Source organism: Nematolebias whitei, chromosome 6, assembly GCF_014905685.2.
Source record: "Nematolebias whitei isolate Nwh7 chromosome 6, NemWhi1, whole genome shotgun sequence".
Classification (NCBI taxonomy): Eukaryota; Metazoa; Chordata; class Actinopteri; order Cyprinodontiformes; family Rivulidae; genus Nematolebias; species Nematolebias whitei.
This window is the reverse complement of record NC_056503.1, coordinates 23,664,126-23,679,314: the sequence shown is the minus strand read 5'-3', so window position 1 is coordinate 23,679,314 and position 15,189 is coordinate 23,664,126. Positions and strand designations below refer to the sequence as shown.

Here is a 15,189-nt window from a genome sequence, read left to right as displayed (position 1 = left end):
TATGTGTGTGTATATATATATATATGTATATATACTATAATAAACTGCTACTTACTGGTACCACTATTCCAACGTCATGTTTTTTCACTTATCGCGGGGCTTCAGGGTACAGATCCCCCACAATAAACGAGGGGCTACTGTAATTCAATCAATTTTACACCAATATATTTGTTTAACAACAAATATTCTAAATGTGAGATCTTGCTATATTAATAATTAATTTTTTTCAAGGTTTGGCCAAAATGGTTATAACTTCATCATTAGCCCACTTAAGCTTTTCTTAGTTTCAAACTGTGGCATGACAGGCAGTGGGTGATATGCATTCATATCAAGCTTCAAGTAATGCTAAGTCTTTATATTACATTTAGGGTTCAGTGAAAAGATGGATGAAAAAGAAAAGAAAGCTTCTTCTAGTCCACATAAAATGTGCAGTTTATGAAGCTAAATATTGATCCCAACAATCAGTCTTCCATCAGACTGCCTGGCACCAGGCTTTAACCCTCCACTAATTAACACTACATTTTCTGCTTGGTCCAGACCCCACCAATGCTGAGCCAGCCATCTTGGATGGCTTTGACCGCAGAGAGGTGATAATAAATCGTCGAGTGGAGCTGCCCTGTAAGGCCTCAGGATACCCGCCGCCCAAATACCGTTGGCTGAAGGACAACAGCCCACTGGAGCCAGACAGTCGCTTTCGCCAGACCATTTCAGGGTTGCTGATAGAAAACGCACAGCCCAGTGACTCAGGGACATACGTCTGTGAAGTGTGGAACAGTTATGGCAACGCCGAGGTCATGGGACGCCTGTATGTCAGACGTAAGTATGTTATAAGGTGGAACAATACACCTCTGCAATGTGATTGTAGCTGAAACTGATCCACTGATCCTGGTTTTTATATAAAAATGTTGCTAAAATGTGCATTCTTGTACCATAGCATATGACCAAACCATTAATCATTTCACCTCATATTCTACCATGATGGTCAGGTATCTTCTGAACATTCTCGACCTTTTCTCGTCATCATCAGTTTGTCACCATCACTTTCAATAAATGTTCTGGTTTCTGTGTTTGTAGAGCCATTGAAGGCGGTGGTCAGCCCTCGAAAGGTCAAGGGCAGCGTGGGCAGCAAGGTGTCTCTGTCCTGTAGTGTGAGTGGTTCAGATGAGTATGAGATCTCCTGGTATCGCAATGGAGAGATCATCTACCCTGGGAACAACGTTCGCTTCACTGGGCTGAACCGCGAGAACCTGATCATTGAAGGAATGGCAAAAAGTGATGGAGGAGCTTACCAATGCTTTGCCAGGAAGGGCAAGATGTCTGCGCAGGACTTTGTGCAGGTTATCCTGGAAGGTAAAAAAAAAGCCTCAGTATGAAGGAATCCATACAAAGTTCACAGTGCAGCAGCAGTTCTATGAGTAATCTGAGTTGGCAGATTAGCGCATAGTATACATCACAATGACTCTGTGCTGCCATTAAAAGCTTCAAAAACACGTCTGTACACGCTGTTGTCCAGTACCTTACATCAGCAGCGTTGCTTAGGCAACCAGCTCCTGTGGTCTGGGAGCTGTTGGAAGAAGATATTGATAATCTATAATCACGTGGAATAGACTGAGATTATCAGAGAGAAACAGCAGGCAGATGCATCTTGAAAGCCAAAGACTCTTTGTGTCTGATACGAAGCAGCAAATGGCAAAGGCCTAGTAAAGACCAGTCAGGATGGCTTTTCTTAGAACAAAAAATATTTTCCTACAGTAATAAATGATAATAAATGTTTTTTATAGGTGGTGAAAAGAAAAAATATCTGTAGTCCATCTGCAATAGTAACAATTATGTGCGCACTGAAAAGCAATTTCAAACCTTGTGGATGACAAAAATAAATATGTAAACTTGTTTAACTTTATTTCATTTATTGTAAATCACCATTTTATCTTATAACTAAAGAATAAAAGTAACTACAAGCAAACAAAGAAAACTAACAAATTTAAAGATTCTTATTCTGATCAAAAACTAATATTTACAATGATATATATTATATATATATATATATATATATATATATATATATATATATATATATATATATATATATATATATATCAGAATCAGCTTTATAGTCATTGCACCAAAGCAAAACGAAATTACATTTTAGGACATCCCGTCCGAGAGAAACATAAACAAACAGACATGGGGAGACGGAAGTGACTGAGGCTGCCGGCCTCGAGAGGCGCAGCCTTTTTTCAGAGAAGGAAAAGAAAAACGAGGGGGAGTGGAGGTGTAAAAAAAATATATATATAAAGTCTCACTCTGTGTCCTAGACAAGACACAGTGTGAAAGTTGCAAATATAATTAATTAATTAATTATGTATATATATATATATATATATATATATATATATATATATATATATATATATATATATATATATATATATATATAAAAAACATGCAAAAATTGTTTAATTGCAACTAGTTAATTTCAAGTGACTTTTCTTACATGCTGTAACATTTCTTGATTTACTTCTATTGAGTCTTTTCATTTTTATCTCTTTGCTTCCAAATAAAATGTCTGCTGATCCTATAACCACTTTGCATGGCATAGAAATAGTTTATGTTTGTATGTATGTATATATATTTGTATGTACTGTATATATGTATGTATATGTGTATATATGTATGAATTTATGTATTTATGTATGTCTGTATGTGTGTGTGTGTATACGTATGTATGTATGTTTATATGTGTATATATGTATATACGTATGTGTGTATGTACATCTGTACATACGTATGTATGTATATATACATGTATGTATGCATGCACGTATACTGTACATGTATGTATGTATTTATGTGTGTATATATGTATGTATGTATACTGTACATGTATGTATGTATTTATGTGTGTATATATGTATGTATGTATACTGTACATATATGTATGTATGTGTGTATGTATGCATGCACAATGGATGGATGGATTAACATATTTATTTATTCTTTTTTTTTACATTACCAATTAAGAGTTTACACATACTGTTTTTGTTTGTTGATGTTGTTTCAATTGTTTGGTTGTTTCTAAATTGTAAATTTGGTGATTTTTAAAAAATTCATTTTATGTAGATAATTATGATTTTTATTAATTAATTCCTTTGTTTTTAATTCAGTATATTCAATAATATGGAACTCCTGTATCACTATTTTAAAGAGATACAATAGATAATTAGTAGAGTTCTGTAAAAAGTTATCATTTAATTTTAATTAATATTACTCCTTTTTTTCCACTCACCCCCATGCTCCATCTTCTCCCCCAACTAGATGGCACTCCCAAAATTTTGTCCTCCTTCAGTGAGAAAGTGGTGAACCCCAACGAGCCCCTGTTCATGGTCTGCAACGTCAAAGGAACACCGCCTCCCCGGTGCAGCTGGTCGCTGGACGACGACCCTGTCATCAAAGACAGCCACCACCACCTGGGTCACTACGAGACCCACGAGGGCCACGTGGTCAGCCAGCTCAATGTCACACACACCCAGGTGCAGGATGGCGGGTTGTATAGGTGCACGTGCAGCAACTCGGCCGGGGTCGTGTACCACCAGGCTCGAATAAACGTAAGAGGTGCTTGTCCAATCAGCTCCTCCAAGAACAACAATATACAATCTGTGTGTCTGTGTCAACGAGTGACTGTTGTGGTTGGGACTTGAATATGCATTTATATTGTATTTTGTGGGTTGTTGGGGATTTTTTAACATAGTTTGTTTTTTACTCGTTTGTAAATTTATTTAAATAGTTTGCTTTTGGAACCGTTTAGCGTTGTAATATTGATGTTAAACCTTAAAACAAGCACATGACCATAAAGGTTTTGTGTTTACGCTTCTATTTTATTTTCTTTTTTTCTTTTTCATTGGTTCTACCATTTTGATTCCATCCTATACAAAAGGACAGTCGTGTTTTTGAGTAATGTTGTTTCAAAAAGTTATCAGTAGTTAGTACTTTATCAGCCATAACATCAACAAATGTAGTTTGGAGAAAAGAGCAGATGTTCTTGTCTATGCTAGGCTAATGGAAAGTGAAGACATGTTTTATGTTGTTTTTCTGCTTTATAAATAACTTTTTCTCAAAAAGGACTACATAAGTTCACTTAGTGACACAACTGTTGTTTGTTTGAGCAAACAAACTATAAACGAGCAAAATTATGCAAAACTGTCAAGATTTATTATTATCTAATATAACATTCTTTCATAGAGGGACAACGTTTTTAAGAAAGAGTTGTTTTTAAAGACTGAACCATTGTTTGAATATCCATCAGTCCAGCCTGGACAGTCTTCAGTCTCGTCTCTATAATCTGTGCTCTGTTACTGACGTCTCAGTTAGTAAAGTACTAACTACCGATAACTATTTGATTGAACATCACTTTAATATGATGAAACTATTTCTTAAATGTTACTCTCTCGTCATATTGTTACTATATCGTTGCTTGTACTTTACTGTAAATTAATTATCTTGGCTTGCAAATGACTAGAAGAAAATTATCAAATGACTAGAAGAAAATTATGTTTTCTCTGTTACATTCCTGTGTGGTTGTGTGAGTGAGAGTCTATTAATATGTGTCTGTGTCTATGTGTACTTTGTTTTATTCAAGCAGACTGTTTATCTTTTACAAACAAATGTTTAATTGACTAATCTTTCCATTAGAATATGTACAGAATGAGGCTCTAAACGTATAAAGAAGATGATGATTATTACAGACATAAGTAGCTTTACTACATGGGTTTTTAAACATTACTTGAGATTGTTGACTCACTTTAATCTGCTTCTTGTTATACTGCCTAATACTTAGCAACAACTACAAGATCAGTTTAGAACAGCTGTTTCCAGCAGATATTATGTCTGAAGCTGTGGAGAAAAACACATTTAGCTGTAAATTCCAAAAGTCTTTAGTTAATATATTTATTTTAAAAATATCTCCTCTTAGTTGTCATTGAGAACCTTTTCTCCTATCTTTGTTTTCTTTCAGGCCACGCCAGCATCCGACCAATGAAAAACATCACAGCAATCGCTGGACGGGATGCCTTTGTTCATTGCCGTGTCATTGGCTACCCTTACTACTCCATCAAGTGGTACAAGAACTCCGCTCTGCTGCCGTTCAACCACAGACAGCGGGCCTTTGAGAACAACGGGACACTCAAGCTGAGCAATGTGCAGCAGGTGGATGCTGGAGAGTACAACTGCAAGGTGATGGTGCAGCCCAACAAGATGGAGATCCAGAGCGTTCATGTTCGCGTGAAAGGTGAGTGCTTTGAGCTGCAGCAGCAAAGGTTGGTAAAGTCAAAAATTATGCACAACTTTGAGAATAGTTTTATTTAAACTTAATTTATACAGGTTAGTCTCATAGAGTCACGAGGACTCTTTTTCAAAAGAGACCTGTTTTAGACAGAAAACATAAAGTACACTCAACAATATACAATAAAAAGCAATTAATATAAAAAATAGAGTTATTAAAACAGTGTTGCTGTTAGCCGCATGGCCCTGTTATCAGATTGGTCCTGTTAGCAGCATGGCCCTGTTAGCAGAGTGGTCCTGTTAACAGCATGGTACTGTTAGCAGCATGGTCCTGTTAACAGCATGGTCCTGTTAACAGCATGGTACTGTTAGCAGCATGGTCCATTAGCAGCAGGGTCTTGTTAACAGTATGGTACTGATAGCAGCATGGTACTGTTAACAGTATGATACTGTTAACAGCATGGTCCTGTTAGCAGAGTGGTCTTGTTAGCAGCATGATCATGTTAGCAGTGTGGTCCTATTAGCAGAGTGATCATGTTAGCAGCATGGTCCTGTTAACAGCATGGCCCTGTTAGCAGCATGGTCTTGTTAACAGCATGATACTGTTAACAGCATGGTCCTGTTAGGAGCATGGTCCTGTTAACAGCATGGTACTGTTAACAGAATGGTCCTGTTAGCAGCATGGTCCTGTTAGCAGCATGGTCTCCTGTTAACAGCATGGAACTGTTAACAGCATGGTCCTGTTAACAGCTGGCCCTGTTAGTAGCATGGTCCTGTTAGCAGCATGGTACTGTTAGAGGTGTGGTCCTGTTAGTTATGTGGTTCTATTAGCAGCAATGTTCTGTTAGCAACTTGGTCCTGTTGTAGCATGTGTCTATTTGCAGTGAGGTTCTGTTAGCAACATGGTCCTGTTAGCAGTGTGGTGCTGTTAGCAGCATGGTCCTGTTAGCAGCATGGTCCTGTTAACAGCATGGTCCTGTTAGCAGTGTGGTGCTGTTAGCAGCATGGTCCTGTTAGCAGTGAGGTCCTGTTTGCAGCTAGAGATACTTTGTTGTTTTGAAATTTTTCTTTATTTCTAACCGAAAAGACTGAAACTTAATGTTAATTTTATATTAAAGATAATACTTTTGTCAAAGGATTTTAAATAATCAATAAATATTTTAATATATCCAAAAAGCTATTAAACAACCTAAAAGCATTTCCACAGGTCACCAGCAGACATTAGATTTTATTTTTTTCTATTAAATGTTCTTTCAACAAGCCATTAGTTTTGGTTTGAGTTGTTCAATCCTTTAGTAACTGAATCAAAAGTGACCAGATATTTTGATGTGTTCATTTGGTTCTTAACATTATTTCACCTCTTATCCAAAAAGGTTTCTCAGTTCAAAACTCAAAGGTGCAGATTTCCAAGATTCTAAACTGTTTAGCTGGTGAGTTGTTGAACTCATAGGCAGATCACTGTCCCGTCCATCCCTCCTGAAGGTTGTTAGGATCTCTTTCACTTTTGTACTTTTTGTATAAACTCATTAAAAGAGAACTGAAAAGTCTCTGAGAAGAGAAGACTTGTTCATTAGCCTGTCTGTTGGAAAATATTTCAGGACTCAAAGGATGTATTTTAAAGAGACTTGCAGAAAGTCATCGTTGGATGCAGCTAGAGTCAACTTGATTTAAAATGGCCGCCGCTGTTGTCTGACCGTATGTAATCCAATAATTCATATTATTTAATACTATAGGTGTAAATGGCCACAAGTTCAAGTTAAACTTAGACTATTATATGTATATATATATATATATATAATTATACATATAAATAAATACATATATATATATATATATATATATATATATATATATATATATATATATATATATATATATATATATACTATATGAGACTACCCATATAACTAAAGGTTAAATAAATGAAAATATTATTATTTATTATTAGAATTACCTACTTATGAATGTTTATGTTTTGAAAATGTCCATGGATCTCACCAGATGGAACTGCTGATTATTCCATCCTTATCAGAACTCCTACAGTGCCATTGGGAGTGTCCTTGGACACTCTCACCGCCCTTGTCGTCTCGTCTCCCCCCCACCACCACCCCCTGTGGAACGTCTACTTCACCATGCGCTTGTATGTGCGAGGTGTTTTTTTCAATATCAAACTCTTTCTTCTCAGCCAAGAAGAAAGAGTTTGATAGGATTTTTTTTTTTTTTTTGCCTCCAAATCCTACATGTGTTCACTTTCACTACTTTTTGTCTGTCTGAACAGGGCTCACTTGTAAATGAGTCTTTGAGGCTCAGTGTGATTTATCTGTCTAAATAAAGGTTGAATGAATGAATGAATGAATGAAGGGTAACAAGTATTTTGTTGGTGTATGGAAAAGAAACAAGCTTCTGCCAAAATTGCATACTTTCTAAACTCTAAACAAGAAAAAATCAGCAGTTATTTGAGGTCAATAGATGTTATCAGACTTGACGATTACATTTATTTATGAAATTCCTAAAGGAATAAGAGCAGTAAATTACACAAGTCAAATCACTGTTGGCTCAATATATTGTGTTTAAGTCGCATGATTCATTCATGATTTTACAGAACGCAGCGACTGATCTCCTCTGAGATCTTACAACTAGAGTAGGTATACTGAAAAAGGGCTTCCCCATTATGACTCCATTACGGTGGCTTGTCGTCACTTTAGAGCACTTTCCCATGGAGCCAAGAAAAACAAGAGTGATGGCAACGGAGAGAGTGATGATATAAAGCAACACTTCCCAGTGGTGCTGTAGCGTGCGAGTGCATTTGTTAATTTACTCTACTCATGCTTAAAATGTGAAAGTGTTGTGGGAAAATCCCTGGAGTCCATTATCTCCACTTTGTTTTGAATTAAATAAACTGCTAAAGTGCTGCTTATTTCAGCGCTGTTTGAACTCACTTGAACGTATTCGCAGACGGCTTGTGCAATTGCTGGAGATTTCCCAGAAAATATAACACAACCAATTTAAATGAATTATTATTGCATGAGCAGCCTGCCTTTGTTTCTTAACCTGATAGAGTAAATTTCATGCTGTATCAGCTTCTTATAATGCAGGATTTATTTGAGGTAATAACCAAATTTGATTAAAAACCTAGCATTCCTTTAAGAATATCACATACCACCACCACCTTTTGAGTTTTAAACAAGAATCTTATTGTGCTGAGAAAACACAGATAACTGTTTTGGCCAAACCTTGTAAATAACACTATTAATGATCTCGTGATATGTGACATCATGCAAGGTACTTGTTGAAGATGATGCTCAGCAACTACTACACCACACTTTAGCTAAATATTTGGAAAATTAACTGACTCAAAGGCATTTTAGTGTTTGCTAATGTTTAGATTTGGTGGCCAGTATGGTATTGGGTAGGGGAAGCACGGTGGTGCAGTTGATAGAGCTGCTGCCTCTCAGCGAGCAGGTTATCCTGGTTCAAATACTGGTCAGGGGGCCCTTCTGGGCAGACTTTGCATGTTCTCTTTGTGCATATGTGTATTTTCTCCGCATACTCTGGTTTCCACCCACAAACCAAAAACATGCATGTTAGGCTGATTGGTAACTCTAAATTGTCCCTAGGTGTGAGTGAGAGTGTGAATGGTTGTTTGTTTCGTTTGTCTCTATGTGTCCCTGTGATGGACTAGAGACCTGTCCAGGATGTCCTCTGCCTCTTGCACCGTGATTGTTGGACATGGGCACCGGCGACCCTGGTGACCCAAAAAGGAAGAAGCGAGTAAAGATATTGGATGGATGGATGGATTGATGGTATTGGGTTGACTGAAATTTAATGTCTATAAAATGATTACAGTCTACAAGTTTTATATGTCCGTGTATGTGGTTTATGATATATTTTGCTAACAGACCAACAGAGTTGACATGAATACGTAATGCCAATGTTCCAAGCAAACATATTGCACGATGTCTAGTGCTTAAAGCAGGTGTTGGAGATAATATTCAGCCACTTCTGCACCAATTTTAGCTTAATGTTTGTGTCACTGACAGTCACACTGTCTAACATTTTTGTTTCCTACAGTAAGTTGACTGTGAAGGTAATCTTGAATTGAGTTGCCTATAAAAATGTCTGGCAGCACGACAACTCAGTGGTTAGCAATGTTGCCTCACAGCAAGAAGATCCTAGGTTCAACCTGGGGTCTTTCTGTGTGGAGTTTGCATGTTCTCCTTGTGCCTGTGTGGGTTTTCTCCCACAGACCAAAAACATGCAGGCCCAGGCCTCCCTTGCAAAAGAGATCTGTGATCTCAATGGGATTTGCCTGGTTAAATGAAGGTTAAATATAAAGGAAAAGGTTGTAAATGTACATTCAGTCGTTACTTTCTTAGGGCTTTTGGCTTTGTTCAGTGGTTCATGAGATATTTTGCTAACAGACACAGGTGACTCCAGTAGCTGATGTTCTAAAAACAGAGTATGTATTGGGAATGATACACACTCATCTAATGTCTAATTTTAGGCAAATATTTGTAAAAACTGGCTTAATTGTGTCCATTGTTAAATGTGTCAAGGTTGCTTATCTCTGGGAGCCATCTTAAATAAGGTTAATTCCAAAAGGCAATCAGTTTTAAATATAAATCTAATAATAATTACTTTCTGATAGTTTTCTTAAAATCAATCTAATGAATCATCTGATTATTATTAATCCAATTAATTAGTTAGTTAATTAATTAATTAGAAATCTATATTAACTGATTATGATTATCATTTTGCTCATGACTCTAACCAGTTTTCCCTAACCAGGAAAACCACAGTAATGTCATTTTAATTGGTGATATGTGACTTATATGTGCTGCTGATTATCCATGCTGCTGATTTCTTGCCTTTAAGCTGCTGCATTCATACCCATCTACTCACAACAGACTCATGTTCAGGCTGCTGTTTAATATACTATGTTATATTACATTATTATTGTTTAGTGTATATCTTAGGTCTTTGTATACTGTTACTTTTTTATACTTTACACTTTTGCTATTTTTGGGTGTAACTGGGACCTTAAGTACACACTTTCGTTCCACCTCAGATACCACATGTGATGCAAATGACAATGAAAAACACTAAACTTTGACAAACAAGTACCCATTTACACATACACATAGACATGGGCAAAAATATTATCACCTTTGCCAGTGGGCAATAACTAATATTGCAGATTTAAAATCTATTTATAACTACATTCTGTTGTATTTTTAAAGAAAAGATTCAGCAATTGTGGATTTTTTTAAAGGACACAGTACTTGCCCTAGTAAAAAGAAGTAAGTAGTCTTTGAAATTGTTATCCAACAGTACATTTGCTATTTCTCCTGCCTACAGTTCCTCCCTACATCCAGCCCTTTGAGTTCCAGCGTTTCACCATTGGTCAGCGGGTCTTCATCCCCTGTGTGGTCATGTCAGGTGACAGACCGTTGGACATTACCTGGCAGAAAGACGGCCGGCCAATCCCCATCAGCCTGGGCGTGACTGTCGACAATATCGACTTCACCAGCTCTCTGCGAATCAACAACCTGACGCCTGACCATAACGGCAACTATACGTGCATCGCCCGCAATGAAGCTGCTGTTGTGGAGCACCAGAGTCAGCTCATCGTGAGAGGTCAGATAACACAATCCTACAGGAAGTCACTTTGAGATGGCTCGTTTGTCTTGCTAGAGGTAAAACCAGATAATCTCCTGCTTTTTGTGCATCTATGAACAGTTCCTCCACAGTTTGTGGTTCAGCCTGAGAACCAAGATGGGATCTATGGGAAGACTGTGACTCTGAACTGCTCTGCTGAAGGCTATCCACCTCCCACCATTGTTTGGGAACACTCTAAAGGTACATTAAGTTTAAATAATTTGAATGGATACCACGTGGTTTACTCATTGCTGGTGAAAAGGTGTGTGTGTGGACAGAGATATGTTTACATACAGCAGTCTACACATGTGATGTAAAACATCAGCTGTGAGTTGTGCCAGGTCTCCACCTGCATCCTTAGAAGAGAGACAGAAACAAGAGGGAGGCAGATGAGTTCAGCCCCTTGAGAAGGACAGATGAAGAGGAGGCCCAGATGTTTGGTTTTCATCCATATAACCTGGAATGAAAGCTTTCAGAACAGAGTGGTGTGTGTGTGAGTGTGTGGTTAGACTGCTTGATCAGAAGAATAAAAGAATCAGATGTGTTCCCCAGCCTTTGATGGGATATTTGTGTCTGTGTGTATATGGAGGTCAGGCAGGCCTCATGGATGATTACCTCTGTCTGCCTCCTGACCTGGGATCCTTCTGTGTGGAGTATGAGTGTTCTCCCCGTGCACACATGGGTACTCTGGTTTCCTGCCACAGACTAAAAACATGCACATTAGGTCAATTGGTAACTCTAAAACCTTAGATGTGAGTGGTTGTTAGTCCAATGTGTCTCTGATGATCCTCTGGTGGATTTGTACCCTGTCCAGAGTATACATGCCTCTTACACAATGACTGCCAGAATTAGGTACCAGCTCCCTGCGACCCGAAAAAGAAAGCAGGAATAAAAGGTGAATGGACAGAACATGAAAGAGATCAGGCTGTGTGTGTGTTTGTTGTGTTTCAGTGTGTAAATCTGATTCAGAGGAAGCACAGCAAAGACTTTAAGTGTTGGTTTTGGTCTTTTCATGTTTTCTCATGTGAGTGTGAGTGGTGAGTGGTTAGAGCAGTCGTCCTCCAATGCAAGAGTTGGGGGTTTGAATCCACCAGCAGTCACATGCCAAAGTGTCCCTGAGCAAGACACTGAACCCCTCATTGCCTCCTATGTGTGTCCCATCGGTGTATGAATGTGATAAAGCTCTGACTAGTCTCTTTAGAATGATTTGTTCAATTAGCTTTGTAGAGATCTAGTAGAGTGGAATGGATAAATGAGGACATAGATTGGTGTAAAGCACTTTGAGTGTCTGGATAAGATGTTATATAAATGCAGTCCATTTACTGAACAAAACATTTACAGTTTTTCTTTCAAGAAGTTGTTTTAGTTCAAGTTTGTCTTAATCAAAATTTACTTATATTTTATTACAATTCCGTTCTGAACTTTTCCCTCTTTTTCTCTGACACATTTCCAAAGAGAATGGTTTTGTTTGTTCAAGTCAGCTCAACCCTGCCCTATGAATCATTTAAGCAGAACTCAAAGGATAAACCAGTGTCATTTCACTGGTTTGTCTGTGACTATAACCATGACAATCTACCTAAAAACTGACACATGAAATAATTTATTGAAAATTGTTTCCATTTTTCCCCCTGTAAGAATAAACATCCATCGTGATCTGGGATGAGAAGGATTAGAAGTTAAAGGTTGGTTTTTAGAGGAGCTCTAAAATAGCTCTAAATTTTGGCTGTAACTGGGACCTTGTGTACACAGTTTTGTTCCACCTCATGTACCACATGTGATGCAAATGACAATAAAGAACATTGAACCTTGAATAACACATACACTTTATGCTGAATGGGAGAATAACCTGAAATTTCATGTTTTGTCAATCTGAAAACAGCTTGTGTCAGGGAGGGGCTACAGGATTTTCAGGTTCAATATTATCGCAGTAGATGATCGACTTAATGGTAAAGGTCTTGCGTCAGGTACTTGTTAGATTTTTTTTTTTTTGTAGCTCTTTAAAGATAAATTCTGTTCATCTGCTGTAGATAAATTTCCAGGCAGGGCACTTTGTCTTTTGGCCTTTGCCGGCCCACTTTACTTCTATTTTGTGAACCCACTTCACAATGCGCTATCATTATCAGGTACAAGCTACAAAATAAGTCAAAACGTTGTCAAATAATAAAAACTAAAACATTTTCAGAAATCCTGGAGAGATACAAGCTAACAGTTTGAAAGACTATAATAAAGAAGCTAAGGACAAAGAAATGTGGAGTGGTTTCAATTTTTTGCACAGTAATGTTTGCACACCAATCAAAGTGAAATAAAAATCAGCACAGCTGAGTAACTGATTGTTGTTAACCAGAGCTTCATTAATACAAATTATAGGTGTCTTGAATGCATTTAGCGCACTAGAGGTATCAGAGAGCCAGGTAAATGTCTCCAAGATTTAAAGAGCTGTAGATAAAGGTCGGCTGTGATTAGCATAAAAACAAGCACTATTTGGATATACACAGTCCATAATTCACACACCTACCTGCCTCTACGGACATTTTCTAAAATTCATGGATGCGTGAACAAAATTTACCACTTGGCCGTTTTTTGCTGTGGCCACTTGAGTGCATTTTAATTAAAGAAGTAAAAGCCCACAGCTGCATAATATAATTATGTTCATACTAAATTTAGCACAAGCTAATGAAACTTTGTAATGTGGTACAAACAGCTCTGAAGGCATTAGGCTAATAGTTTGTGTTTGTTTAGTCAATGTTTTTTTACTGTCAGAAAAAAAACTGGCATACTGCTGGAAAGTACATCACCCATTGATCTCATTTAAAAAATGACAAAAAAAACCCACTCATGTACACAATTCCATGTTTAAAAACAATAAATCGTCCTACTAATGTGCAATGCTTAACTGCAACAAGTACATGTGTGATTTGCTACTAAAATACAACATTATGTATGTTTTTTGGATTTTTTAAAAATGTTTTGACAATGGTTAAAATGCAGTCACAAAATTTCAATTTAGAGAATCTCAACTTGTAAGGTTTGAAGCAACTGCACAGAAGAGGCAGAAAACTAAGGCACTAAGGTTCTTTGTTAAAGGCATTTTTACGGAAGTTCCTGCACATAAGCGAGATTTCTTTTGGGGAAATTCTAAATTAGGGGGGGAAATATACAATTTTGGCCTCAATAACAGTTGAAAACATTTTCTTCTAGTTTAAGGCCATTGCAAAATAAAATAGTTACTGTTCATTATAAATGTTTTGATGTTTTAAACATCTATGCCCCACTCCACCCCAAAATTTGGTGATAAACTTCACACTGTTAGCATGCCATGCTTGGTGTATTATTATTATTATTTTTTTTTAGTTCATATCTTAGTTCTTATTACTGTTTTTCTTTTACATTTTATTGTTTGATGTAACTGGGACCCTGCGTACATACTCTCGTTCCACCACATGTGATGCGAACGACAATAAAGAATCTCTGACTCTGATGGCAGGATACATCAAATGTGCCGACTGGGATTATTTTAACACTGTAGACCCCATTTTTTAACACTAATATGTATAAACAACCACACAAGATACACACAAGATACTTTTCTGTAAACTAGTGAAGAAAAGGAAGTTTTCAAAGGAAGTTAATTTTTACTGATTTTTGAGAGTATTAGCTTAAAGGTTTACTTGTAAGTAAAAGGTAAACGTGACTGAGTCAAGTGCAGGAAAGTGGTGCAAATGAAAGTAATCAATTACAAAAAAAGGAAACTGCATGGTATAAAATTATTTCAAGGTTTCAAGGATTCAAGGTTCTTTATTGTCATTCGCATCGTATGTGGTACATGAGGCGGAAAGAAATTGTGCACACATGTTCCCAGTTACATCCAATAGCAAAAATATAAAGTATAAAAAGAAACAGTAAATAAAGATCCAATATATAAACTAAGATATACCCTAAACCAGAGCTATTCAACAAAATTGCTCAGGGAGCCACAGTTTCTGAAAGCCAGCAGCTTGGGTGCTGGACATCCAGCGATTAAAATCATTATGTAAATAATCCTAAGTTTACAATGATCTGGTACCTTTTAAATTTGTTGATTTTATTGCATTGAATCATAAATGCAATGAACAGAACCCAAAACCCAAACCCAGAAATAAAAAAATATATGTACTTTTTTTATTTATATCTTTTTATGTGTGTGTGAAGTGGGCCGAATCAGCCTGCAGGCCACCAGTTGAATAGCCCTGCCCTAAACGAATGCCCAACGTTAAA

General features: G+C 37.1%; 1 protein-coding gene across 1 annotated transcript in view; it reads left to right on the top strand.

Annotated features, from left to right (window-relative positions):
• The window catches only part of LOC119410853 (Down syndrome cell adhesion molecule homolog), an 18,286-nt gene extending 6,885 nt beyond the window's left edge, over positions 1-11,401 (top strand). Inside the window, exons 2-8 of the mRNA XM_037677774.1 lie at positions 538-816; positions 1,075-1,350; positions 3,316-3,612; positions 5,012-5,284; positions 10,636-10,914; positions 11,017-11,189; positions 11,297-11,401. Of these exons, the coding sequence (XP_037533702.1) occupies positions 538-816; positions 1,075-1,350; positions 3,316-3,612; positions 5,012-5,284; positions 10,636-10,914; positions 11,017-11,189; positions 11,297-11,401 (1,682 nt within the window). The remainder of the gene's footprint in view (positions 1-537; positions 817-1,074; positions 1,351-3,315; positions 3,613-5,011; positions 5,285-10,635; positions 10,915-11,016; positions 11,190-11,296) is intronic.
• Positions 11,402-15,189: the final 3,788 nt, after the last annotated feature.